At 33.5% G+C, this 27542-nt stretch overlaps 2 protein-coding genes across 2 annotated transcripts; both read left to right on the top strand.

Annotated features, from left to right (window-relative positions):
• The first annotated feature begins 2032 nt into the window (after positions 1-2032).
• LOC145600741 (uncharacterized) lies at positions 2033-12862 on the top strand. The gene is made up of 4 exons (XM_081656611.1): positions 2033-2130; positions 9095-9325; positions 10018-10136; positions 12572-12862. The coding sequence occupies exons 1-4, from the start codon at positions 2033-2035 to the stop codon at positions 12589-12591; spliced, it is 468 nt and encodes a 155-aa protein (XP_081512737.1). The 3' UTR covers positions 12592-12862.
• A 1419-nt stretch (positions 12863-14281) lies between these two features.
• On the top strand, positions 14282-17358 carry LOC145602453 (protein CORTICAL MICROTUBULE DISORDERING 4-like). Its single transcript, XM_081658642.1, has 4 exons — positions 14282-15463; positions 15657-15836; positions 15936-16027; positions 16387-17358. The coding sequence occupies exons 1-4, from the start codon at positions 14678-14680 to the stop codon at positions 17066-17068; spliced, it is 1740 nt and encodes a 579-aa protein (XP_081514768.1). The 5' UTR covers positions 14282-14677; the 3' UTR covers positions 17069-17358.
• Positions 17359-27542: the final 10184 nt, after the last annotated feature.

Genomic DNA, 27542 nt, shown 5'->3' with positions numbered 1-27542 from the left:
CCTCTATTAAGTGATTTATTAACCGTTAGTTTTATATAAAACCTTTATTAAAAAAAAAGTTTGATTAACTTATTTCAAGATCAATCGACAATATCGTTCATAAATTTAACATGCAACAAACCTGATCAATTCTCTACTAGTTAATTTGCTTCTCATATGCAGATCAGAGAGGTATTTGTTTTGTTTTGTTTTTTTTTTTGTTTTTTTTTTTTTGTTTTTTTTTTGTACAAAATGTCATTCATATGCTTAACATTTGATTCCTACAATTACTGAAAACACAAGTTTTTACCAAGATCGTCTAAGGAGGAGATTCTTAATTTTTGGAGACTTTTTTGCTTAGTCCAAAGAGTTTGTGAACAAGTAACACTACTTTATTTTATAGGTAGGTAACACTTTTTAGGTAGCGATTTTTTTTTAAAGAGTGAGCTATAGATGGTAACAATGGAAAATGATAATTAACCTCAAGTGTTGAGCACTGATAAAGTATATTACTTTTCGTTAAGATAATCATTTAACATGGTATCAAAAACCAACGTGATACAAAGGTCACGAGTTCAAATTTCAACAAATTCATTTGACGGGTTTATCTTAACTCTATTATAATGGACCTCTTCACTGAAGGAGTTATGTCTTCGATAAGTGCAATTACTAGATATATCAAGGATCACTATTATGGAGATAATAAGTTCATTCTATTGGGGCGTCATCCTCTGTTGCTAGACTATGAGAGATGATCTTTGGGCTAGTCAAATAGTCCAAAGCCCTTTAGAATGGATCCTATATTGGTCACACACAAGGGTATTGGGTTAAGCAAGTAAGAGGCCCATTAATGGGCCTCATGAGCAATCAACTAATCATGAATTGGATTGGGCTAGCATAGTTGAATTGGAATTAGGTTTTGGGCTTTTGACATGTGCTCTTATTTAGAGATGAGATCTATAAATAAGATCCATGCCTAGGGTTTGCTGTAAGCAGTCATAATTCACACACTGTGAATTTTGACATCAAGGCAACCAATCCCAAAACCCTAAACACTCTCCTCACTCACGGCCCTCTTCTCTCCCCTTCACGTCCGTACGTGCGGTGCCCCTCATGGTGGCTCGTGGTGTTCGTCGTGGTGGTTCATGGTTAGCTCGTGTCTCTCTTCTCCGTTGAAGGTTGATTGAAGCGTTCAGTCACGACTAACTAGCATTAGTGGAGGTTTAACTTGTGCCCGTGGACCAAGTAGAGGAATCACGCTTGGGGTTCTTTATCTCCCTTTGTTCTTGCTCGATCGCACGTGGAATCACGCTTCAAAGGTACAATTACGTGTTCTTTATGTGTTGTGCAATGATCCTTGGTTTAGGTGCTTTATGGATATGATTCATGTTATTTCCGCTGCGTAGTACCTATAAACCCCTACAGTGGTATCAGTTAGCCTATTGCATTTACGCATATTGCCAATAATTCTTTGATAGTCCACAATTTTAATTCAATTAGGAGGGAGAATAATTAATTATGGGTCAATTATTATATTAAATGTGATTTAACTCTTGGAATTGATTAAATGTGATTTAATAATGCTCAAAATATCCATGAAGAGATCCGATTTTTGCCTATTATGCTCGAAAATTTCGACCCCCCAAACCCTAATTTCGAAAATTTCGAAACCCTAACCCTAAATTATGAATTTTATGTTTTGGTTTTGATTTAATTCGTTTACTATGTAATTAATGAATTTAATCTATTTGATTTCATGATAAATTATGAATTTTTCATGATCAAATTATTTAATTTAAGAGTTAAATTGAATTGGGGATTAAAATTCATGAAGAACCCTAGTTTTAAAATTAGATTGTGAATTTAATTTTAATTGGATGAATTAGCATAAAAGTTATGTTTTAATTTATCATGGACCACATGAATTTTATTTAACAAAAGTTGTTGATTAAAATTGAAATCAATAAAAAAAAGGGTTTTAGCAGCGGCAACCGCGGCTGAGTGGCGCAACCACGGCGGCTGCCGCTGCAGGTGGTCCGGAGGGAGGGGTGGGATGGGGCAGCAGGTCGGGTCAGCGAAGTGCAGCAACAACAGCACCGTGCAGCAGTTGCGCGGCGCTGCAGCTGCTGCTGTGCACCGCTGCAGTGCAGCGTACACCTCACGGTGTACGGCCACCGTGGCCGGCTTCGGCTGGCCACACCACGGTGGCTGGTGCACGGTTTTTCAAAAAAAAAAAATCAGTTTTTGAAAATTTATTTCAGGATAATTATGAATTATTTTGGGATAAAATCAGTTTTATTTTGGATAAGTTAAAATATTTTGAAAATATGATCTTTTATTTAAAAGATAAAATTGGTTTTATTTGGATAAAATCTTTTATTTTAGGATAAAATCAAATATTCAAAAGTTGTTATATTTGATATTATCCATATTTAAGTTGTTAAATTGGTAATTATCCTAAATTAAAGTGGTTAATTATGGATAAGAATGATTAGGATATTCTGAGCATATTCCAAAAGGATAATAATTGATTTAAATAATGTGATTATCCCACAATTTTTTTTGGATATAATTGATTTAAAATATTGTGATTGGCTAGTAATTAGGATAGAATTTCCTAAATTTATTAGGATAATCTTTGAGGATAAATATGATTTATCATTTAAGATTAAAATAAGATTTGATTCTATCTCATGACTAATTTAGAATATATGATATTTTATTGATGATCGTGAATAATATATGATATTATCTAATTGCTTTAATTAAAATATGAGATATTTAGATACCATGTTTCCTTAATTGTGAACATTCGATGTTGTAGTTTAGGAAAGCATGATGAGTGATTTATTATGTGGCAATTTTATAATATATGATGTTGTTTATTGCTATATAATGACTAGTATGGCCCAGTAGATTGCTAAATACGATCTGCGCATCGTGATGTATTTTTTGTAATCTTAGTACGGTCTACGAACCGATAAAGTATTTTGTAATTTTATTTTATTTTATTTAAGTAGTAGATAGAATAGAGTAGAATTACAGGTTGCAGTTAATCTAAGAAGCCCATGAAGTGAAGGCCCAAAGGAGCAAGGTGGATGAGATCCATGAAGATTCAAGTGGGAGCATTTACTTTATTAGTTTTCTTAGGATTAGGGGCCATGCTATGTCTTATTTATGCATTCAGTATTTTATGCATGTTAGATTTTATTGATGTTTTGTGATGATACGCTAGAGTTCACTATTTAATCACAACATAATAATTCTAGATCCCAGTAATATTGAGGCAGCTTTTCCAATTAAAAACCCGATGAAACCTTTGACATTTATGATGGGTCATGCCAAAGCTGGGCATCATATTTTTCATTGGGGAGTGGGGGTAGGACAAATTCTACACTTTTAATTGGTTATACTCAACAAGGTTACCTAAAGATAAAGTTTAGAACCTTGAAGCTAAGGGTAATAATTAAACATGTGATGGTTAATTATTCAACCAAGAGTTACAAGAGTTGTAATCAGTAAAGAGTTTACTCACCTTGAAAATGTAATGGTTGATGGCAGAGCCAAAGTCCGGTCAATTATTGCACGAATAAAGGATCTTGGAATCATTTATTTCAATTGGGATCAATTTACATTGAATAAATGTTTTAAAGTTATCAATTTAATTTGCTTATGGTACTTTAAATTTTAATAAACATAATTGAATTTTGCGTTTACTTATAAGTAACATATCGTTCTAATTTTATTTTTATATATAATCTCCTCGATTGAAAATAAAGTTGAGAAACGTTCTCAAAAAGTTTAAAAGATAATCCATAAACCTATATTCCAATTTTGCTTAGATTGTTCTAAAAGGCAAGTTTTAGAAATTCATGTCACATGTCTAAGGTTAGTTTTATTTAAAATGTTTGAGTAAAATGCCAACATATCTTCATTTTGAAAAGTGTTTCAAGGGACATAATGAGATGAAGAGGTACAAACCCTCTAAAAGACAAGTATAGAAGTCCAATACAATCTCTTATCTTCAATATGATTGAATATAAGAAAGTGATTGGAAATCTCTATGATCAAAAGTTGATCAAATGACAGTATTCTTCATCTACTTTATATAGAGTTTAATACTTGATTAAACTCAAATATAAATAATGATAGAATAGACTTAGCAAAATCATGAAAAGTGCTTAAAGTAGTTGAGCAAGGTATCATTTTGAACCTAAGAGAAATGTTCTAAGTGGCTCAAATGGAAAGGTTTAGGAATATATGAGGATTGCATTAAGAAGTTATAGGCCAAGAAACGCAAACAATTTGCTACTTCTCAAACCTAGAACTACTTACATGCTAAAAGTTGCTATGAACAACAAATGTTTCAAATTAAATGGACCAATTCCAATTGATTAGAAGCTACCTCATATAGTCGGAATGTAAAAGAATGGAAATGTTCCAATTTAAGAAGTATATTATAGAAATTGATTTAGCATATTGCTACTTCTTGGACATACGATGTCTTGTTTAGATCACTCATTGCACAATGTGATTGAACTAAAGGAAGAAGTTATTGCTAAAGGAGGAATAAATCTACAAGTTTAGAGGTAAATGTTGCTACTTCACAAGTAAAATCTACAAGTCTGGAAGCAAAAGTTGCAACTTTACAAGTAGAACCTATATTTCACCTTACGTTGTTGTTGGCTAGAATTAAATAAATGTTATTCATTCTTGCCATTATCAAAACACCATTCAATGTTAGTAATGACTAAGCATCGAAGATTCAAAAACGTGGAATAAATGTTATTCTATGCTTCTTTGAGTCATAATGTGTTTTGGATTGCTAAATAGGTTTAAAGTTCTATATGATATAAATAGTTAAACCATTTCTAAATATATAAAAATTGTCTCTAATATGTCAATTAATTCAAATGAAAATGAAAATTGCATGCGGAAGATCCAACGGGATGGACTTTCAATATCATTGAATTATGAATCCATTGATATATGTAATTATCATTCTAATTTGAAATTTTGACTAAGTCACTATTTAGAGAAATGATGATGAGAACTCGAGGTCGAATACATATCGATGTAAGAAAACCAAAGGTTCAAAGGCTAGAGACGGACAATGAAACTTCATTTATGATACGATCATTACTTGTGCTTAGTTGAAGCATAAGAGTGAAACTTTGAAAAGTTCAAAATTTTCAGTATGAAGTTCAGTATCAACTTGACAAGATAATGATTACATTACAATATGATTGTAATTGTGAAAATTTAAGTCGAGACAGGTACTTGGAAACACATTCAAAGTATTGCGATATGATCGTAATAATGAGAATTTAAGCCAAGACATTGATAAACATCCAAGAGTTGTGAAATCGTTTTACAACAAACTCCGAAAGAAAACCTTATGAAATGTTCATAAAAAGGATCTATCAATCAATATGGGATATGTTTTGATAATGGATGTAAATTACCTATCTTCCAACCATTGTTCAAGGGATATACTTTTAAGATAAGCTACAAGACTAAACAAACTACATACGTCAAATCAAATGTAGCAAAGGCTTCATATGTGATGTGGATAAGAAAACTTCTTATTAAGTCTTTCTACAAAGCAAGGAATAAAACATGTATTAAACCGTTTGATGCACGTTCGATTCCTATATAGAGCACGGGGTACTACTACACAAACCATACTTAGCACAAAATGTTTGTTGCTCAAGTAGGTGCCCTTATGGAAATTGTTCCAAAAGGTCAAGTGGGAGTAGTATAAATCTCGAAAGAGTTCGGAAAAAGCAACAAACAAACATGGTTCAAACCATGATTGGTTCACCCTATGCTAAATATGCCTCCTCAAAAGGCAAGTGGGAGTATAAGAATCTCGAAAAGTTCGAGAACCTTGAAAGAGTTCAAGAAAAGTGATTTCGAAAATCTCGAAGAAATTTGAGAAGTTATCGAATAAAAGCAACAATATGAGCATGATTCACCTCATGTTACAAATGACAACCCGTGGTCTCATTAAGTGTAATGGGATTAATAACCATGTGTCGAAGGTAGTACATTCCAAGTACAAATCCTCTATTGTCGTTTCTCATTGAAAGCTAAACAAAGTTGTTGTATGAGTTTCAATTGTTGCATAAGAACCCACAATGATGACTAGCATATGTAAAAGTTAGTCAAAGAAATATGATTTCATATTGACTAAGAGTTCTAAAATATTGATTTTGGAACATTATGTTTATGCAAGTAATAAAGATGATTTGACAAGTTATGACTCCAAGTGGTTTAAAACCATGAAATCTGAAATAGATTCTAAGTCTGTAAGCAAGTGTATGACACTTAAATAGTTTGCCTAAATTGGGTGAAACCCATTGTAAGCAAAGCAGACAAGAAAGAAAAATGTTTTCTAACTAAAGCAAAGACTTCTTAAAGGATTCAACTAATTCATAGTATGACTATGATTACGATGAAACCTTTACATTAGTCATGTTGCAAAGATCTATTAAAGATACTTTAGTGATTTCTACCTTATAAGATTTGGTAGATGGATTTCAAAACGCTTTCTTGAAATTGTTCATGAAATAAGATTTGTATATGATACAATCAAAAGTTTGGAGATCCAATAATCCTAGGGATGCATAAAAGATCCATAATGGATTGAAGTTAGCATCAGGGAGTTATGTTCCTAATTTTATGAGTTAATCAAATCGTTTGATGTTCTCGTAAAATGACGAAAAGGTCTTGTATGTACAAGATGTTTAGTGGGAGCTATGAAGTCTTCTTGGTCTAGTATAAAGAGCAATTATTCATTGCTTGAAGAGTCAAGTGGTGGGTAATGCATTTTGTATGAAAATCTTGAAGAAGAAGATGAGTACATTTGGGATTCAAGATCTATATAGATAGGTCTCGAAGGATGTTTGAGTTTTGGTTAAGAAGCTTATATTGATAAGATTCTTATAAGGTTCAACATTATATTGAAAAGAGTTTCAATCCCATGTGACATGGCACGTTGCTTAATGATTCAATACCTTGAGAAAGGTTGATGAAATTAAGACTTTGAGTGATGATCCTTATGCAATTCGCAAAGGATGCATCATGCATGCCATGGACTATACTCGTCTATTTGATTCACGTGTTTTTAAAGAACAAGTGATGATAGATTTCAATCGAAATCCAATGTAACGTTGGAATACAAATTAGAAATTCCTAAGTTCATTCCTTGCGAAAGGGCGAAGGAAAATTATTAGTGTATGGAGATGAAAATGATTATAAGATTTAAAAATTGCAAAATTCATGTTTATGAGAATGTCTCATGAACTCTACTTACTGAACCCCTTCCATGACCAAGGTATGAGAGTCATACTAAGGTTTTTGGATTGAAGCAAGTTATGTAATTTTAGTTGTGTATGTTTTGAGAAAGCATATTACAAAAGTAAATACATAAGCTTGCAGAATTATGTTTATCAATTGAAACAAAGTTTCAATCTTATTTAATTGTGGTTTCAAGATTAAATAAAATGTCCAAAATAATTATGAATTGATGGGCTCACTAGGTTAATGACCTTTTGAATGAAACCCCACAGGTGAACTAAATTCGTATATTATTTAAGTTCCTAGTTCGGAATCATTAAACTGGACATAAATAATTTCAATAATGGACTAGCATGTTAAGATTGATTGGATAGCGCAGTTTCATGGGCTATAGGAGCGTAGTGATGCTCGGTCAATCACATGGATATGCATGAATGATGCATGATCGAACTATAGACCTACTTTGAAGTTCAAGTATAGAGCTTCCGGATATATTAGTTGATTCCTTTGACATGAGTGGAACATTGATCTCATTCAATGGATGTTATAACTGTGGTACATTCAAACGTCTGCCCGTAACTGGAGATTATAAAGGGTGTTTCACGGTTATTTCAGAAGTTGAGTGGGAGCTTTGGTTTCCATAAGATTGGATTGAGTCTACCTATTTAATTAGGAATGTGTCTTGGCCCCTTGAAGAGGGAGAATTAAGAAAATGCATGGCCGTGCTCAAATGTGTTACATAGTAACCATTTGTTTTGTAATTCTAACTCAGATTTCAAGAAAAGATTTGTAGATTAATATGATCACGACATAAGATGCAATCATATTATCAAATCGACACACATTGACTTAAGGAATTTGAATATTGCGCACTTGTCTCAGACAAGTGGGAGATTGAAGGAGTTATGTCTTCGATAAGTGCAATTACTAGATATATCAAGGATCACTATTATGGAGATAATAAGTTCATTCTATTGGGGCGTCATCCTCTGTTGCTAGACTATGAGAGATGATCTTTGGGCTAGTCAAATAGTCCAAAGCCCTTTAGAATGGATCCTATATTGGTCACACACAAGGGTATTGGGTTAAGCAAGTAAGAGGCCCATTAATGGGCCTCATGAGCAATCAACTAATCATGAATTGGATTGGGCTAGCATAGTTGAATTGGAATTAGGTTTTGGGCTTTTGACATGTGCTCTTATTTAGAGATGAGATCTATAAATAAGATCCATGCCTAGGGTTTGCTGTAAGCAGTCATAATTCACACACTGTGAATTTTGACATCAAGGCAACCAATCCCAAAACCCTAAACACTCTCCTCACTCACGGCCCTCTTCTCTCCCCTTCACGTCCGTACGTGCGGTGCCCCTCATGGTGGCTCGTGGTGTTCGTCGTGGTGGTTCATGGTTAGCTCGTGTCTCTCTTCTCCGTTGAAGGTTGATTGAAGCGTTCAGTCACGACTAACTAGCATTAGTGGAGGTTTAACTTGTGCCCGTGGACCAAGTAGAGGAATCACGCTTGGGGTTCTTTATCTCCCTTTGTTCTTGCTCGATCGCACGTGGAATCACGCTTCAAAGGTACAATTATATGTTCTTTATGTGTTATGCAATGATCCTTGGTTTAGGTGCTTTATGAATATGATTCATGTTATTTCCGCTGCGTAGTACCTATAAACCCCTACATTCACTACCCAGCCCAAAAAACAACCCAACGAGTAAACATTGACCCATAATCAAAAGGCTCATTAAGGTCCGAAATCCAGTCTAAAATCCAAGTTTAAAACCCATCAATGATGCATACTGAACTCTGAAAGTCTCAAAATTGAGCGTAGAGGTGAGAGAAATTTCAGCAATGGCGAATTGGCGAGTGTATGTGGAAGAGCAAGACAAGCCCTACAATCTTCTTCTGTCTCAGTTACAAGAAGCGCCCTTTCCAAACTTTGTGGTATCAATTCTTCTTCTTCATTTTCTGGGGCTTCTAAGTTGCCTGGGTTTTCTTCCTCTTCTAACCCTCGTTCTTTCCAGAAGCTTTTCACTTCTTCTAGGTAATTTGTTTTGCCTTTAGATTTTTTGGGTATTATGTTATATTCCTTTGAGTTTAATGCTGAATTCATGAATTTTATTGATTTCCAATTGTAATTTGATAGCTTGTTATTACCATTTGTGTGATTTGTATGTGTTTTTCAAGATTGCATTTTTTATTGTTGATTATTGTTTATTGTTTATTGTTATATCTATAATTTAAAAATTGTAATCTGGGTTTGAAGTTTGGGTGCTTGATTGCTTATTAGAATTGTAATTGTATCAAGGGTAATTGATTTTTTTGTGAAAATTATTAGTTTTTAGGTTTTCTGTGCATTTACAAGATGCATTTGTTAGGTTATTATTGAGAATTACCAATTTCATGACATATTGTTTTATGAACCATATTTGTTGGCTCATTATCTCCATCTTTGATCCTTTTGTGTAGATTTTTTGCTTCTGTGTAGAGAAATTTTTGTGCATTGCTATTTAACTGTTACAAAATTGATGACTGGAATTTTTGTTGAGGTAAATTATAAAATCTGCGCTAATCTAATGACTATGTGCCCGTATGCGGATATAGGTTTTCGGCGGAGTTGGGTTTTGTTGAATCTATGCAGACATAGGATAATTGATATTTGAGTGTTGCTTGGTTGATGGTTGGAGTTTTTGTTGAGGTTAATCATGTACTAATCAAATGACTATGTGGATATAGGATTCCGGTGGAGTTGGGTTGTGCCGTATCATTAATGCCTTTGCATAGTGCTACTGCCTCTGCCTTGTTCAATTCCTTGCTATCACTACATGCACAGAGCTGGGGTTGTCTTTCTGAAGGTAAATTTCTCAGCAGCACCCTTTTATTTATATTAGTAGTTTGTCAATATGAGTCTATGTTTTAATATGTTTTTGGTGTCGATTGTAGCTGTTAATATGTTTTTGATGTCGATTGTAGCTGTTACGAAGACGGGTTATCAGTATTGTTACTATATGATATGTGGTTTACAATAGGTTTTCAGTTTTCACTTTGTAAGTGAAGTACTAGTATGCCTTCCAATTGATGATAGACAATTCTTGATCAGAGCTTTTTTTGCATCTATAGCACTTTTTAATGATTATAGTCAAGTATCGTCTAGGTAAGTCTGAACTCTAAATATCCTATGAGTGCTATCATTCAATCAGCTGGGAATATTGGTCCTTCCCTGAACTACAGCTCAATTTCAAAGCCTCATGGCTGGGTGGTGGTTAAAGAATTTCTCTTCCATACTTTGAGGTGATTTTTGCGCATATGGGTCTGTTGGTGTCCCAACTGTCCCATAGAGTGGCCTGAATCAGTGCTATGATTACTGTTGCATAGAGTGGCCTGAATGCCTGATATTAGTGATATGATTATTGTTGCATTTTTTAGTCTGAAATTCGAGGCATCTCCAGAGTGAGTTTGGATTACAAGCTTCAGTTGATATTCTTGTCTGAGATTGATCATCCTGTACTTGCTACTTAATTTGATCTCTCTGTGGTATTAACTGATGCCTGATTAGTAAAGGAAACAATGAGCAGCTTTCTCTAATGATTAATAGGTGGGGAACTGGAGTGTGTTCAATAGCTAGTGGAATCAAAAGCGCAAACATGCTAGCTTTTTGTTCCCGTATCTGGATCTTAGCATGTCTCGATCCTTACTTTGCTTTGGAGACCTTTGGCATGGAAGGGCTTTTCTTTCTTTTGTGGCTTGTGTTGGGAAGATGCTGGGCTTAGTGTTACTAGAGTACTAGTGAGGGTAGAAACTTCAAAAGCAAAATTTTGGATTTCTCTCTATTTTTCCTGACATTGCATGTTGTGGCTGTAGGGAGACAGAGTGCTAACAGAGGCAATATCTACAACAGTGATTAGCTAATATGATTTATCTACACCCAGCCTGTCCATCTGGAAACATGCTGTGTCATTGTTTTATGTTATTATTATTCTCTTCCCTTGTCAAGTGCTTTGGGTTTCATTGTTATTATGATTTTTGACTTTCAATGGGTTTGATCATGACAGACTTTAATTTCATGGAATCAACACCCAATGACCCAACTGTGTAATATTAATTGCTGCTGTCGCATTCTTATTTCATGCCTTTCACCTTTAGGATGGATATTATACACACTTTTTACTTTCTGAAGTTGAACTTCGCATTTGGTAGCTACTTCTTGGTATCAGAAAACATATTATCAAATTAGCCATTATCTCTGAGGCTGTGGTGAGAGCGAAGCTACTTTAGGTGGGGTAATTAAAGCCTTTTCAACCATATGCTGTGATGAAAGTGTTTTTAACCACCTTTTGTGATGAAAGACTTTTTAATCAAATTTGTCATCCATCTTGACCTATGATTTTTCTAGTGCTGATAGCTTGTCATGGATAGTCTATAACTAGATAACAGATGTGTTACTGTCCCCCTTCTCCTTCTTAACCTTGTTTCATTGTTGCTTGGATATATGAAAATCAACTTTCAATTTACCTTGAAGGAGATTATGTATAATTATATATACTTGTATGTTACATACGTAGTACAGAACTTTAGCCTCTTCTTGTGCTGGGATAGGATTTTCCATGGAAGTAGCAGATATATAGCTACTTCAGATTGGGTTTGGCTCTAATCTGTTAGGGTTGTCTAATGAGTTGAATCTGGAAGGTATACCTAGGTCTGATGAGGTCCAGTTTAGATACTACTATACTAGATTACAAGTATTAGTTTTGAGAATTTAAGATTTTAAGTGATGGACACTTGTAATTTCAAAATCAAGAAGAGAATCCAACTGATTTACGCAAAATAAAACTCTGCTTCGAGCGCGCACCAATTTTGAATATTGTCCATGTGTTTATTATTTCATTTGTAAACAACTGATTTAGTGGTGATCTCATTTGTTTAACACTTGAGACGTCGTTTTCAAATAAGAAATTATGAAACTCTACTAAAGAAAGTAAATACTTTTTACTTCTGCTTGAAAATCAGATAAAATGCAGTGGAAAAGCATATTATTTCTACAATTTCATTTTAATTTGGCTCATGAAGCATCTTTTTTTGTGTAATTACTGCCAAGTTTAGTACTTTTACATTCCCCTGCCTACTATCTCCCCCTCACCCCAAAACTCCTAAACCTTACAAAAAGGATAAAGATGATGTAGACAAAAGAAAGCAAATATCTCAATGCCATTGTTTAAGTTATTATGTTTTCTTCATTTGGATGGTACGTTGGTGTATTTAGCATAACCTCTTTTCCTATCTTTGGTAACAGGATTTGCTACTCCTCTATAGCAAGGCCTTCAAATTGAATCCAGTAGCGGACATGGTGGATGTATGAATTGGTGTCTTTTTAGTTAGATAACACACATTTGGATGACAAAGCGAGAAGGTTAATAATATATTTTTGAGATTTTGAACTGTTAATACAATCTGAACCTGGTGTTTGCCAGCAGGCTGCTTGTTAGCACTGAATTTTGGAGAAAGATTTCAATCATGTAAAGATTTGGTTTTTTCACATCCTTACATTTCTCAAAATAATTTCAATGAAAAACTAAAAACATAATCCTGTGATCATTTTAGTGCTGAGTGTTGTTTTAAAAGCTTTTGTTCAGCTTCCCCTCCCAGCAGGTTATTTATGTGCATCACATGTATTGATGCCAAGCTGAGGGCTGCCTGCTGTATTTAGTACAGGCAAAGCTATTGAACGAGCTTTTTGAGATTGAATATCAAATCCGTAAAGGTCGTATTATAGAGCAGGGTTAATGCACATGTAAGGTACTTATTCCAAAAAAAAAAAGGGACTCGATCCAGATATTTGGATTTAGCACCTGATACTTGATCTTTGCTAGACCTAATACTCGTAATAGTCGTGAAGGCCTGAAGGGTACGTAGAGATTAATAAAAATTGGTCCTGATCCGTGCACAAAGCATTGCACTGCTGTATGAATGTAGAATCCATGTACTGATTGATCTGTCTATCTCCTCTCCCTAGTTGGAATGTACTACGTACTAATAAGTGATAACCTGTTTCTACAATAGATGACTGTTGCAGTGTTGCTAATCTGTTATTTCTCTACTTATTATTGGAGTTGGCCAGTGGTTGACTTAATCTTTTAAATTTGGAAAGGGGTAGATGAACAAATATTTTACCTAAATTAGGCTCATAACAAATCAACAAAGTTTGTCAGACTTTTTGCCAACTATTGTATTTGACATATTCTGTATATTATGAATAATTTGAAGAGACTATTTTTCAAATAGTTTAATAAACGTGGTTAGTTGTCTAAAACCTATTCAATATAAAAGTTCTAATTGTGTGGTTGACATAACCTAAACAAATTTCTTCTCAATGACTAAGCAAGTTAGCAGGCATATGTATACCATTTCCATTCCGTTGACATTCACTGATTCTTGCAATGGATAAGGATGGTCATGTTATTGTTAGACTTACTTTATAATGAATCTATATTATTGTTTCTAGTTAAAAAGGTATCTACTAATACGGTAGACATAATATCGATACCCTGTGTTTAAAATTTTAACTCTACCACTACATTTTGACACAACAAATAGGTTAGTCATTAGTCATAACATAATAATTTTTTATTTATACAAATTACACATCTATCATAGATCGTTTATTATATTTGTATGTGGTGAGAACCATCGAAGTCCGAAAGAAGTACTCATAACAAAAACACATTATAATTTTATTTTATTTTTGACTAATCTAGCTGTCATCCACGCTGATCACAATTTGTTTTTTTACATTACTTCAAGTCACAAAATAATTAAAAGTAAAAAAAATAAAATTACTGCACGTTTTTCAGTGCACATCTTAAGTGGGATTACTTTTCCCTAATTAGAACCTAAGCAAAGTCAAAATAAAGCCAAAGCTCAACAAACTCACATAAGCAAGCTCCATTTTAATAATTCAAATACAATCATGACCCGAAACCCTCTCACCGCTCGACATGTGACCGTTGCGGCAACGTTCTAAAACCATTTTTAAATTTACTCACGCTCTCTTTTTCTCTCTCATCTGCCTTCTTTACCGTTACTCTCACCACCTAATTCATCTTCCCCAACAAAAAGAAAAAAAAAACAAAAAAAAAAAAACAAAAAATTTACTACTTTTGTCACCATTAACGTAAACCTTTAATCCTCTGAAAACCCCAATATTTTTATAGATCATTTGAATAAGAGATTTTCTTAAACCCCAAATTTTCAATTTTTCTTAAATTCTCAAAACCCATCTTTGATTTACCCTGTTTCTTGATTAAATTCTTCAATTTAGTACTCTAAATTGGGAATTAAACCTTAAAGTTTTCTAATTTAAGGCATACTTTGATCAAATCTTTAGTTTCTTGGTTGGAAAATGGCAACATTAGCACCAGGGGTTCTAGTAAAACTTCTTGATGGTTTAAAAACAGGGGTGAAACCCACGGGCGAGCACCGGAGCTCACTTCTTCAGGTAACTGATATCGTACCGGCCGAGCTTGATGAGAAGAATCTATGGCCTAAACATGGATTCTACATCAAAGTATCCGATTCTTCACATTCCATTTATGTCAGCCTACCTTATGAACAAGATGATCTTGTATTAAGCAATAAAATGCAGCTTGGTCAGTTCATTTATGTGGATAAATTGGAGCCTGGATCGCCTGTTCCGATAGCGAAAGGCGCTAAGCCCCTACCGGGTAGGCACCCTTTAATGGGTACTCCGGAACCCTTGATGGGGCTTAGAGGAAAGAAAGAAAAAACTGAGCAAAAAGTGGTGATCAATGGAACTCCAAGAAGAGGTTCTTGGGAATTGAATCAAAGTAATGGGTTTGATGGAAATATAATTACTTGTCCAAAGTTAAAACCTGTTCCTTTAGATTTTGATCAATGTACTCCAATGAAAGAAAAGGGTAGTGCAGTAAAATTTCATCCTCCTCCAATGTCTCCCATGGTTAGATCAGTAAAAATGGTAAAAGATCATGGTAATTCAGGAATAAGGGCTTCTGTTGGGGGTAATTTGTTGTCTTCAAAGTTTGATTCAAGGGGTGAAAGTCCTTGTTTGGTTAGGAAAAGTTGTGTGACACCCACTACTTTGAAGTTTCCAAGGAGTAAAAGTGTTAATGAAAGAGGGCCAAAGATTACTTCCACTCCTAATATATCTGTAGGTACATTGCTCTTTCGAGTTTAGTGTTACGTCGTGTATCATTGTTTGTTTTCAGTTTTCGTGTTTTCGATTTTATATGTTATATGTGGTAAAACAAAAAACTTGTAACGATAACAAATAGACCCGTAAAATGTTGACTATGTTAGATATAAATGTGCAAATTGCTGATAAATTGGTTGTAATTATGCAGGAAAAGAAAAGTTGTACACCTCCACCAAGTCTACGGAGAGATGGGGGTTGTGTGAATTCTGCCAATTCAAAGGCAACCCCACAACAGTTACAATCACAGTCTAGTAATCCAACCTTTAATTCTAACAGTGGCACAAGTTTATCAGTAAATTTACCAGGAAAGCTTGCTATGCTTGGCAAAGTAAGTTGTTTAATTTTGATCTTTAACTGTTGATTGAGGTGAACAATTTGTTCTTGTTCAGCTCTGACTGTTTATGCTGTGTCTTATTTTGCACATCAGGAAGCCGTTCAGCAGAGAGAACGAGCTCAAAAGATTGCGTTTCAGGCGTTAAGACAGTCTACCGCCACAGACAATGTTGTCCGCTGCCTCAAGTAAGAATCACACTGATTTTGTTCTCCGTTGCTCAAAATTAGTTGTCACATTATCCTAACCCCTTGTATAATGATTGTATCGAATGACAAGTTTAAATTAATACTCCCAAGTTCCTTTGCTCAGAATTAGTTGTTATATTGTCCTAACCCTTGGTGATTGTATGGAATAATATTTATGATAGATTGATAGTGGTGTTATTTCTATTTCAGTCTTATTCCTTCAATTGATGGTGGCATTTTAGGAAATAGGAGAGTGGTTTGTTCTGAATTTGGACTGTTAGTTTAGATTTGGATTATGCATGAATAACATACTTCATGTAATTAAACAAAGGCAAAGTGTTAAAGGGCTTGTTTTGCAGGATGTTTTCGAATTTGAGCAAATCAGCAAAGGCAGATGCACCAGCAGCCTGCTTTGATCAGTTTTTGGAATTTCAAAATCAAATTACACAAGCAGTGACTGACATGGTGTCAATTCAAGCAGCTGCTTCCACCCTCGAAACCAAATTAGAAACGAAAGAAGACGGTCCAATCTTACACGAAATAACACATAACTCCATGGACCGGTTCCATGACAATGAACCAAACAGCACCTCCAAGAGAAGATTAGCCTTGTACAAGTCCATTGCATCATTTCCTGAAAGAGTGAGTGAAATTCAGAAACCAAGTAACAATGGGAGGGTCTTAAGGTCACATTCAAAACCAAGTTTGGACAAGAAAGGAGAATGTAACAACGTCGAAAATGATGAAAACAAGCAGCCTGGTGCAGATTCAGGGTGCTTAAGCAGCATGATCAAGCTGTGTAAGCAGATAGAATCAGAAGCTGGGAGTTGGTTTATGGAGTTCATAGAGAAGGCACTCGAAATGGGGTTGAAGAAATCGAAAGGGAAATCGGATGCTGATGTTAGAAAAGTTCCTCAGGCACTTATTCTTAAGGTTATGAACTGGGTTGAGGTTGAGCAAAGCGATTCGAGCAAGAGGCCAGTTCATCCTAAGGCTTCTCAAATTGCAAGAAAATTGAGAATCAAAGTGAAGAACCCTTAGTTCTTTCGTTCTTTGTAATGGTTGGGATTCTATTCATTACATATTTGTTATATGATTCAATTCAATGGTATTGAAATTATGATCATTCTTTTATTTGTTGTAGATCAATTTATGAGTGGTGGGTGATTTTAGATTTGTAAAATAAGATCAATTGTTGATTAGTATTTAGAGTGTACTTGTGTGTTGTAGGAGTTAAGGTGACAATGAACTTGTCATCATGCCTAAAGGAACTTGGCCCCAGCTGGACCTTCCTTAGTTCCATGTAATACTAACACTATAAAGGAGTTGATTCTTGATTTGGCCATATGGTTTGTTTTGCTTGGTAAATTGTTTGCTTGATAAGTTGTGGTGAATTAGGGTTATCATTTTTGATTGATTGTCTCAGAGTTATCCTAGTGGATGTTTGATATTATAAAAGTAAACGTAAAAACTAACTAGACACCACTCGATCATATTAATTCATACTTGAAATATAGAGTAATGAGGAGTTTCAACAAAGTTTTCAAAGACTAACTCTAAAAAATACATTTTCCTTGTTGGTAAAGAGATTTTTGAAAAGCTTTTAACTTATTGAGCAATATTAGAGGTTTGACTATTTAAAAAAAAACTAATTTGGGTATTTGGTAAATGACATATTAAAAGAGCTTTTTGGGCTTAATAAACTCTTATAATGAGCTTTTTTCAAAAGCTTTTTTGAAAGAAACTTATTGAACAATTAGGTTTTTAGGTATTAAATAGTAGTACATTAAATCGGCTAGCAATTAACATCTCAATAAACAATATATAACCAACTAATTTAACTAGCTAATGTAATCAGTTGATACAACCAGCTATATTAATAAGATACCCGCTAATTACTACTCCCTCCGTCCCAAAAAGAACGACCCATTTGGGTTGATTACGCGGGTATTAAGGAAGTTAAGTAAAAAGAAGTAAAAGTATATTGGAAAGATAAATTTACATGAGGTTTGTAAAAAAATAGAGAGAGAAAGTAATAAAATAACATGAAAAATCAAATTTTTATATGGAGAAGCTAATTTTGCATAAATATTGTAGCAAATTGGTGGGTGTTTTAATGCAAATGTGTCATTCTTTTTGAGATAGTTTTGGCCAAATGAGTCATTATTTTTGAGACGGAGGGAGTACTACACACAGACACACATCCATAGAAAAAAAAGGAACAAACAAAGTATCACTCCCTCCATTTTTTGAAAGTCAATTAATTAATTAATTAATTCCTTTTTTTTTGAGACCAAGTATCCCTTTTTATTTTTTTTGGTTGTAACACCAAGTATCCCCTTAAACAAAGAAATTAGCACTTTAAAAAACAAAAAGTCAGAGTCGCACCTAGCCGCTCATAAAGAAAAAGGACACGTGGAAGGCAAAAAAAAAAATAGTTTATTAAAAAAACAAAAAAATCCAACTCACCGACTATCGGAAATCGCGTGAAAATTCCAGAAAGCGCGTCAAATATAGAAACCTTAACCGCCTCATCCACCTTATAAATAACCCCCAACCCTCCTCTTCTACCTTATCTTTTTGTGTTCTGTATTTTGCTTCCTCTGATTCGTTTTTCTACGCTTTTTTCCTTCGTCGCTATTTTTGCGTTTATCGTCTTGCATAATATGTGATCGGGATTCTGTTTAATTCATTCAATTGGTTTGATGATTTTAGGGTTTTGATCGTTTTCTTTGTTGATTGTTGCTGCTTCTTTTGGATTGATCGGTATAATAGTTGCGGGATTTCTGATCGTGTAGTTGAGGATTCAATTGCGCTGAAGAACTAGGGTTTGATTTGATTTAATTTAATTTTAATCATCAATTTCTACGGTTATCTACGAATTCGGTCGTTTCTTTTCTATGATTATGATCCTGCAGTTGCTACTTGGAGGTTGATTTATCGGTGATCATCTTTTTTTTTTTTGGTTGATTTTATTGCCGAATTTCGTTAAAGGTTTGCGCTTCTTTTGATGCTTGATCAGGAGTGCTGATTGGTTACCAAGTTTTTCGAATTAGGGTTTTTGGTATGATTTTTGTAGAGCATGCAATTGCTTAATTGGAAGTTTTGATAGATCGGTCTTCAATTAGATTGATGGTTGATTTCGTTTCCAAAGATCGTCATAAAGGTTTGCGCTAATCGATGCTTGATCAATTGAGTTGGTTGATTACCAATTTTTTCGAATTAGGGTTTTTTTTTGGGTTTGATTTTTGTTGAGCGTGCAGTTGCTTTTGCGCTGTTGAATAATCGGTGATAAGTTGCCTGAATATAAAGGTTTGGGTTATCAATTGAGGTTTGATCTATCACGCTGATTGATTATCAATTTTTTCGATTATGGGTCTATTGGTTTGGTTATTGACGGTTGAGTTAGTGTTGATTTCGTTTCTGAATATCTTTCATAAAGGGTTGTAGGATTGGTGTTTGGTCTCCTCTGAGCTGTTTTGATTGTTGCTTCGCTGTTTCTTGTTGCATAATACGAGTATTTTGCAGATATTCAGACAATCAATATGTCACTGTGAAATTCATCGTAACCAAAATCAATTGGGTAAAAGTATAGATTTTTATATATCAAATTTGATTATGGAGTAGTTGGACTTGTTATTAATTAAATTATTGATTACTGATTACTGATTAATTTTTAAGAATTTCATTATTGCTTAGTGACTAATTTGGGCTGATACTGAAACTTACAAGGAAAAAATTACATTGCGATGAGGATTCAATGGTGGGGTATACGATTGAGGTTTGAGGTTGATTTATTATTGGAATTTAGCTGTCTTTCCTTGCTTGTTTGCAGTTAAATTATTTGCTGTTATTGCTGATATTGCTAGAGACTTCTATTTGTTTGGTGATTAGGTTGATGTCATGATTTGCTTAAAGGTTTTGACTTCTTTATTTAGTTTGTTGTCACTTTAGCTCTTGCGGATGTTTTGGGGGTATGTTCATGCTGAATTGCTTTTTAGTTTTGAATCGTCAAGTAGGTTATTTGTTGATTTCATATCCGAATTTCTTTGAAGGTATGTGCTTATTGATGCTTGACCATGCGTGCTGATGGGTAACCAAATTTTGTGAATTAGGGTTCTTTGGTTTGATTTTTGTACAACATGCAATTGCGTTTTGGAAGTTGAATTATGCAAGTAAGTTGTTTGTTGATTTCGTTGATCATCAAAGAGGTTTGCGCTATTTGATATGCTTGATCATTTGAGTTTATTGATTACCAAAAAAATTTCGAATTTGGTTTGTTTGGTTTGATTCTTGGTGAGCATGCAGTTGCTTATTGGCTGTTGAATAATCGGTGACAAGTTGGCTGAATATTAAGGTTCTGCGCTATTTGATGCTTGGTCAGTTGAGTTAATTGATTACCAAATATTTTTTATCTTTTTATGCTCTGTATTTTGCTTTTTCTGTTTGTCTTTCTACGCTTTTTTTCTTCGTCTTCGTCGCTGTTTTTGCGTTTTGCGTTTATCGTCTTGCATAATTTGTGATCGGCATTCTGTTTAATTCATTCAATTGGTTTGATGATTTTAGGGTTTTGATCGTTTTCTTTGTTGATTGTTGCTTTGCTTCTTTTGGATTGATCGGTATAATATTTACGGGATTTGTGATCGTGTAGTTGAGGATTTAATTGCGCTGAAGAATTTGAGTTTGATTTGATTTGATTCAATTCAATTTTAATTATCAATTTCTACGATTATTTATGAATTCGGTCGTTTCTTTTCTATGATTATGATCCTGCAGTTGCTTCTTGGAGGTTGATTTTTTGGTGATCAATTAGGTTATTTTTTGTTGATTTCATTGCCGAATTTCGTCAAAGGTTTGCGCTTATTTTGATGCTTGATCAGGGGTGCTGATTGGTTACCAAGTTTTTCGAATTAGGGTTTTTGGTTTGATTTTTGTAGAGCATGAAATTGCTTAATTGGAAGTTGATAGATCAGTCTTCAATTAGGTTGCTGGTTGATTTCGTTTCCAAAGATCGTCATAAAGGTTTGCGCTTATTGGTTGGTCTGTTGAGTTGATTGATTACCAATTTTTTCGAATTAGGTTATATTTGGGTTTGATTTTTGTTGAGCATGCAGTTGCGTATTCACTCTTGACTTGTCGGTGATCAATTTGCCTGAGTATTAAGGTTTGGGTTATCAATTGTGGTTTGATTTATTGCGCTAATTGATTATCAATTTTTCGAATTTGTGGTTATTGGTTGAATTGTTGTTGATTTCGTTTCCCGATATCATCTTAAAGGTTTGCAGGATTGGTGTTTAGTCTCCTCTAGAGCTGTGTTGATTTGCCGTTTTGACTGGTTCCGAATTATTGGTGTTTCTTGTCGCATAATATTTTGCAGATTTTCGGACTCTCTAGCTGTTGCTGTGAAATACTACCAGAAACACTACCAATTATCACCAAAAATTATCCACAAACCTATATAATTTGGGTAAAAGTATAAATTTCTACATAACAAAATTGATTTTGAAGTAGTTGGATTTGATATTGATTTTATTATTGATTATTGATTACTGATTAATTCCTAAGATTATTATTATTATTGCTTAGTAACTAATTTGGTTAACTGGCTGATACCAAGACTTACTAGGAAAAATTTTACATTGCGAGGACGACTCAATGGTTGGGTATTTGATTGTGGTTTGCTGTTAAATTATTAGTGATCAAGTAGGTTGCTTATTGTTGGAGATTGCTATTTGTTTGGTGATGTGGTTGCTTCTTGGCAGTTGAATTATTGGTGATCAAGTTGTACTACTGTAAAAAGGTTTGTGCTAATTTGGTGTCATGATTTGCTTAAAGGTTTTGACTTCTTTTTTTTGCTTGTTGTTGCTTTAGCTGCAGATGTTTTGTGTAGGTTTATGCTTAGTGTTCAAATTGTCAAGTAGGTTATTTGTTGATTTCATTGCCGAATTTCTTCAAAGGTTTGTGCTTATTGTTGATTGTAGGTAACCAATTTTTTTGAATTAGGGCTCTTTAGTTTGATTTTTGTAGAGCATGTAGTTGTGATTGGAAGTTTAATAATCGTTATTCAAGTATATTGTTTGTTGATTTCGTTGATCATTGAATAGGTTTGCGCTATTTGATATGCTTGATCATTTGAGTTGATTGATTTACCAATTTTTTCGAATTCGATTTTTTTTTTTTTTGGTTTGATTCTTTTTGAGCATGCAGTTGCTTATTGGCTGTTGAATAAACGATGATCAAGTTGGCTGAATATAAAGGTTTTGCGCAATTTGATGCTTCAAGTTGAGTTGATTGATTACCAAATATTTTCAAATTAGGGTATTTTTTGGTTTGATTCTTGTTAAGCATGCAGTTGGCTGTTGAATAATTGGTGATTAATTTGGCTGAATAAAAAGGTTTGTGTAATTGAGGTTTGATCTATCGCGCTGATTGACTACAAGGGTGTGGTTTGATTTTTGATTATCAGAAAGGCTTGCAGGTATTTGATCTCTAGAGCTGTTTTGATTTGATATTTTGTCTGTTGCTGCACTGTTCTTTGTTGCTTAAAAGTGTTCCAGAGTTTTGGGCAGCTACTTTTGCAGTTTTTGGACAATTAAGCTGGGAATATCACCAGTTATCACCAAAAATTATCCACAAACCTATCTTGACCAAAAAAATATTGGGTAAATGTATAAATTTATATATAACTAATCTTATTTTGTAGTAGTTTGACTTGGTATTAATTAATTTCTGATTAGTGATTAATTTTTACGAATATTATTATTATTAGTGGTGCTTTTTAGTGACTAAAATGCCTAACTATCCTGACACCGAGACTTGTGAAGAAAAATTGGCCTTGCGTTGATGACAGAATGGTTGGGTATGTGATTGAAGTTTGAGGTTTGAATTCTTTTTAATCTGTTAATTTATTGGTGGAATTGCGTTGATGACAGAATGGTTGGGTATGTGATTGAAGTTTGAGGTTTGAATTCTTTTTAATCTGTTAATTTATTGGTGGAATTTCCTTTGACTTGACTTGCTTCTTTGCTGTTAAATTATTGGTGATCAAGTAGGTGATGGTTATTTGCTATAAAGGTTTGCTTATTACTGGATATTTCTTTTTATTTGGTCATGTGGTTATTTCTTGACAGTTTAATTATTGATGATCAAGTTGGTGTTGTAATTTTCTATAAGGTTTGTGCTGATGTGGTTTCATGATTTGCTTAAAGGTTTTGGCTTCTTTATTCTGCTTGTAGTCTCTTTAGCTCTTGCAGATGTTTTGTGTATGTTTAGCTTAATTTTTTTGGCCACCCAAAGTCTTGTGAATTAGTTTACTCATGTCATGATGAAGTGATGGGCCTGATTGTGTACAGTAGTTGGGTGTCATTGTATACTTGTAGATTGATTACTCATTGACCATTTGATGATGGTGTGGTTAATGTTCTTTGGTTCCTTGAGTTTAGATGTGGGACTCTGATGTTTGTCAACTTCATTGGAATTCTGTTTGCAGTATGCTGTTGCTGTTATGTCTTCTGTTCTTGTGTGATCATCGACCTAATTTGCTGCTCCTTATGGATTGGTCAGTATAATATCATATCTGTGGAAGACTGGAAGTTGTGATCTTTCAAATTTAATTCCTCTGAAGAATTTGGGGTTTGATTTATTTTAATGTTTGATATTTAATTTCTATGAATTTCTCCAAGTTATGTTTTTTTCTTTTTTATGATCAGTAGCATCCAGTTGCTTCTTGGTGTTTGAATCATCAGTGATCAAGTGTTTTTTTGTTGATTTTGTTGCCAAATTTTGTCAAAGGTTTGCGCTTATTGATGCTTGATTAGGATTGCTTTTGGGTAACCATTTTTTTGGAATTAGAGTTTTTTGGTTTGATTTTTGTAGAGCATGCTTATTGGAAGTTGAATAATCATTATTCATGTAGGAGGTTTGTTGATTTTGTTGATCATCAAAGAGGTTTGTGCTATTTGACGCTTGATCATTTGAGCTGATTGATTTTGTCTGGTTTGATTTGTGTTGAGCATGCAGTTGCATATTGGCTGTTGAATAATCATTGATCAGGTTTGCTCAGTTTAGTTAATTGATTTTGTCAGGTTTGATTTTGTCTGGTTTGGTTTGATCATCAAAGAGGTTTTGAGCTATTTTATGCTTGCCCAGTTTAGTTAATTGATTAACAAACTTTTTCGAATTAGGGTATCTTTTGGTTTGATTCTTGTTGAGCTTGCAGTTGCTTATTAGCGGTTCATTAATTGGGTGATCAAGTTGGCTGAATAAAAACGATTAAGTTAATTGAGGTTTGATCATTGCGCTGATTGATTAAAAATATTTCTTCAAATTTGGGGTTTTTGGTTTAATTTTTGAAGTTTCGCATGACGAAGATGTTCATAAAGGTTTGCTGGATTGGTGTTTGATCTCTAGAGTGGTTTCGATTTTTAGTTTTGACTATTCCTGTGTTGTCTCTTGTTTTATAAAATTTTGCAGTTTTCGGATAATCAAGCTGTTGCTGTGAAAGACAATTACCAAAAATTACCCTCAAACCTTTATTAACCAAAAAATTTGGGTAAAAGTTTAAATTATTATATAACAAATTTTATTATATAGTAGTTGGACTTTGTAATATTGTATTATTGATTAATTGTTAGGAATATTATTATTACTTAGTGCTTTTCAGTGACTAATTTGGTTGACTACCTGATAACTGAACCATGCAAAGAAAGTTTTTCATTGCGCCAATGAGGATTGAATGGTTGGGTATTTGATTGGAGTTTGAGGTTTGTAATCTTCATCGTTAATCGTTTGTTGTTGGTATTTTCTTTGTCTCGACTTGCTTCTTTGCGGTTAAAATATTAGTGATCAAGTTCGTTGTTGCGATATGCTCAATTGTTTGCTTATTGTTGGTGACTGTGTTCTGTTTGGTCATGTAGTTGCTTCTTGGTGGTTGAATTATTGGTGATTGTTTGTGTTGCAATTTGGTTAGAGGTTTGCACTATAATATTTCGATACATTGTATTGGTAGATCGATTTCTTGTTGAAACAGCTGATGATGGTGTGTGGTTAGTGATCAAACAGTTAAGTTGTGGTTCTAATTTTGATGGTGTGATGTTTGCATTTCATAATTGCATTCCTTCTGCTGGTATTGGGTTTATTTCTTGATGCTTATATGGAATTTTTATTTGTTGATTATTGTGTCAATTGTTTCTTCTATGAAGCATTTGGTCCAAGGTGGTGTAGTGCACTGCAGGTATGTAAGTGCTATCCAGGTAGTGCTTCTCCTTGAGATTTTGTTGTTATTTGTTATTTACTTAAAATCAAGTCATGGAATCTCTTTGGTCCACTATATCAAAGATCACATGGCCACAAAAATTGCACTTCAAATTTCTGAGACAAGCTAAGAAACCTTTCCTTAACAACTTTATACCAGTTGTCTTCTTTAGGTATTTATTTATCATGGGGTAATGTCTTGAGTTGTTTTTTGGTTGTGATAGATATCGCCTCAGTGTTGCACGTTTGCTGGAGATTACAATGATTCATTTCTACTGTGTTTTCTACAGCTAGTACGACATTAGGAAAATTCTTTGTTAAGTATTTCTTTTTGTGAGTGAATTAGTTTCAGCTTTCTGGTATGTGTGCTTATCCTTATCACGATCATTTATTTATTTACTTTTAAAATTTGTTGTATTGTGATTTTTTTTGCAACAAGCTTGTGGTGTGAAGTATTTGCCAGTTCTCATGGTCGGTGATGGTTGGTAAGGAGATGATTTAAGGTGTAGACTATAGAAGCAGTTTCTTAGCCTGCTAATGTCCTCGTGACTCTTAGTATGCTTCATGAACATGAATTACTCGTTTTCTAATGTTGATGAAGGTATGTGATAGTTTGTGGCTGACTAAAGAACTTTATCACTGATTATTTTGGTATGATTCATTTAATTGTTTGCTCGAGTCATTTTTTATTTTTATTTTTTTTGTATATTTTTAATTGCATAGCTCTATGTAGTTCAAGAGTTGATAGCTTGGAAGTGGAGAATTTTCTGGTTTGTTTTTCTTGTAGACACTGCACTATTTGGTAGAATTGATGGTTTGATACAGTTTACAAAAGCAGTCAGGTTTTGCTTGTGCTTTGATGGTTTTAAGATGTGTAGTATTTTGCATCTCAGAAGTGCCTGTCGTTTGCTTGTGATAACACAGATTGATTTCTACTCTTTCCAAGTGATGTGGTATTGGATTTATTTCTTGAATGCTAACATTGTTTTGACTTTTTTTTTGTTTATTTTTTTTTGTCTATTTCTAACTTCTGCATTCTGATGTGGTGATATGCGCTTATTGTCTCTCTTTGATTTTAACTTACGTGGTATTAGCTTGTATTGTGAAGCATTAGGTGTAAGTCAAGTGGTATAGTGCACTGCAGGTTTTAAGTGTTTTTCAGGTAGACTCCTCCTTTTGAAGGCGGTAGTGTTATTCGTGGTACACGATGTCTTTTGGCTTGCTCTAAATTTTTTTTTTTTTTCCTTTGGGGTGGGGGTGTGAATAATGTTATTGGTTTGGGGACCTCATGACATATTTGGTGATATATTTTTGTGATATATTTTTGTTTTATAACTTAATTCTATTTTTTGTTATGTGTTTCGTTTATAATTGGTTTGTTGTGAAGCATTTGGCTGTACTCAGTCGGTGATGGTTTATATAGGTATCCAAGTGTAGAGGTAGTTACTTTTCTTGATGCCTTTTCTTTACTACTTGACTCTTTGTATTCTACACAGATTTGCTTGGCTTACATCTTATTAGTGTTTTGTAAATGTCCAACTGAAGAATTTTATGATAATAAATTTTCCTGTTTACCCTTTTTTTGTATGTGTGTGCGTGTGTTAATAAATGCAGAGTTTTGTGGTTTGTTTCTATTGCAGATACTACACTTTTTGGTAGAATCTGATGGTGTTATACTTAAAAAGATTTTTATGATTGGTAATATTTCAATTTGGCTGTCTGCCTTTATTTTGTTTTGTTTTTAATTCTATTTTTTTAGTTTTAAATTTTATTATTGCATAGTTCCATGTAATTGTTGGAAGTGGAGAATTTTGTTGTTTGTTTATTCTTGCAGATTTACAGTCATAAGTTTTGGATTATCTTATTCCTTCTTCACATCTGTGGTAACCTGTATTCTTCCTATTAACAATTGTCTTACTATCGCAATCGCTCCTTAATGGCAGAAAAGAGTTTACAAATTTCTACTATCCATTTTTTAATTATTAATTATTTATATAATTTATCAATTATTAATTATTATTTACTATTTATTATTTACTATTTATTATTTATATAATTAATTTTATTGTTTATTGTTTATATAACTTATTAATTTATTATTTATTAATTTATTATTTATTATTTATTTATTATTTATTAATTTATTATTTATTATTTATTTATTATTAATTATTTATTAATTTATTATTAATTTATTATTTATTTATTATTTAATTATTTATTTATTATTTAATTATTTATTTATTATTTAATTATTATTTAT

This window comes from Chenopodium album, chromosome 21, assembly GCF_948465745.1.
Source record: "Chenopodium album chromosome 21, dcCheAlbu1.1, whole genome shotgun sequence".
Classification (NCBI taxonomy): domain Eukaryota; kingdom Viridiplantae; phylum Streptophyta; class Magnoliopsida; order Caryophyllales; family Amaranthaceae; genus Chenopodium; species Chenopodium album.
Note: the sequence above shows the minus strand (reverse complement) of the source record. Positions and strands in the feature narration are given on the sequence as shown.

Excerpts from the sequence above, each read along its gene's own strand:
- LOC145602453 (XM_081658642.1), top strand. The coding sequence starts at position 14,678 with ATGGCAACATTAGCACCAGGGGTTCTAGTAAAACTTCTTGATGGTTTA. Across the intron at positions 15,837-15,935 it reads AGCTTGCTATGCTTGGCAAA|GAAGCCGTTCAGCAGAGAGA; the intron begins GTAAGTTGTTTA and ends TTTGCACATCAG. Across the intron at positions 16,028-16,386 it reads AATGTTGTCCGCTGCCTCAA|GATGTTTTCGAATTTGAGCA; the intron begins GTAAGAATCACA and ends CTTGTTTTGCAG.
- LOC145600741 (XM_081656611.1), top strand. The coding sequence starts at position 2,033 with ATGGGGCAGCAGGTCGGGTCAGCGAAGTGCAGCAACAACAGCACCGTG. Across the intron at positions 2,131-9,094 it reads GTGCACCGCTGCAGTGCAGC|TCTCAAAATTGAGCGTAGAG; the intron begins GTACACCTCACG and ends GAACTCTGAAAG. Across the intron at positions 10,137-12,571 it reads CTGGGGTTGTCTTTCTGAAG|GATTTGCTACTCCTCTATAG; the intron begins GTAAATTTCTCA and ends CTTTGGTAACAG.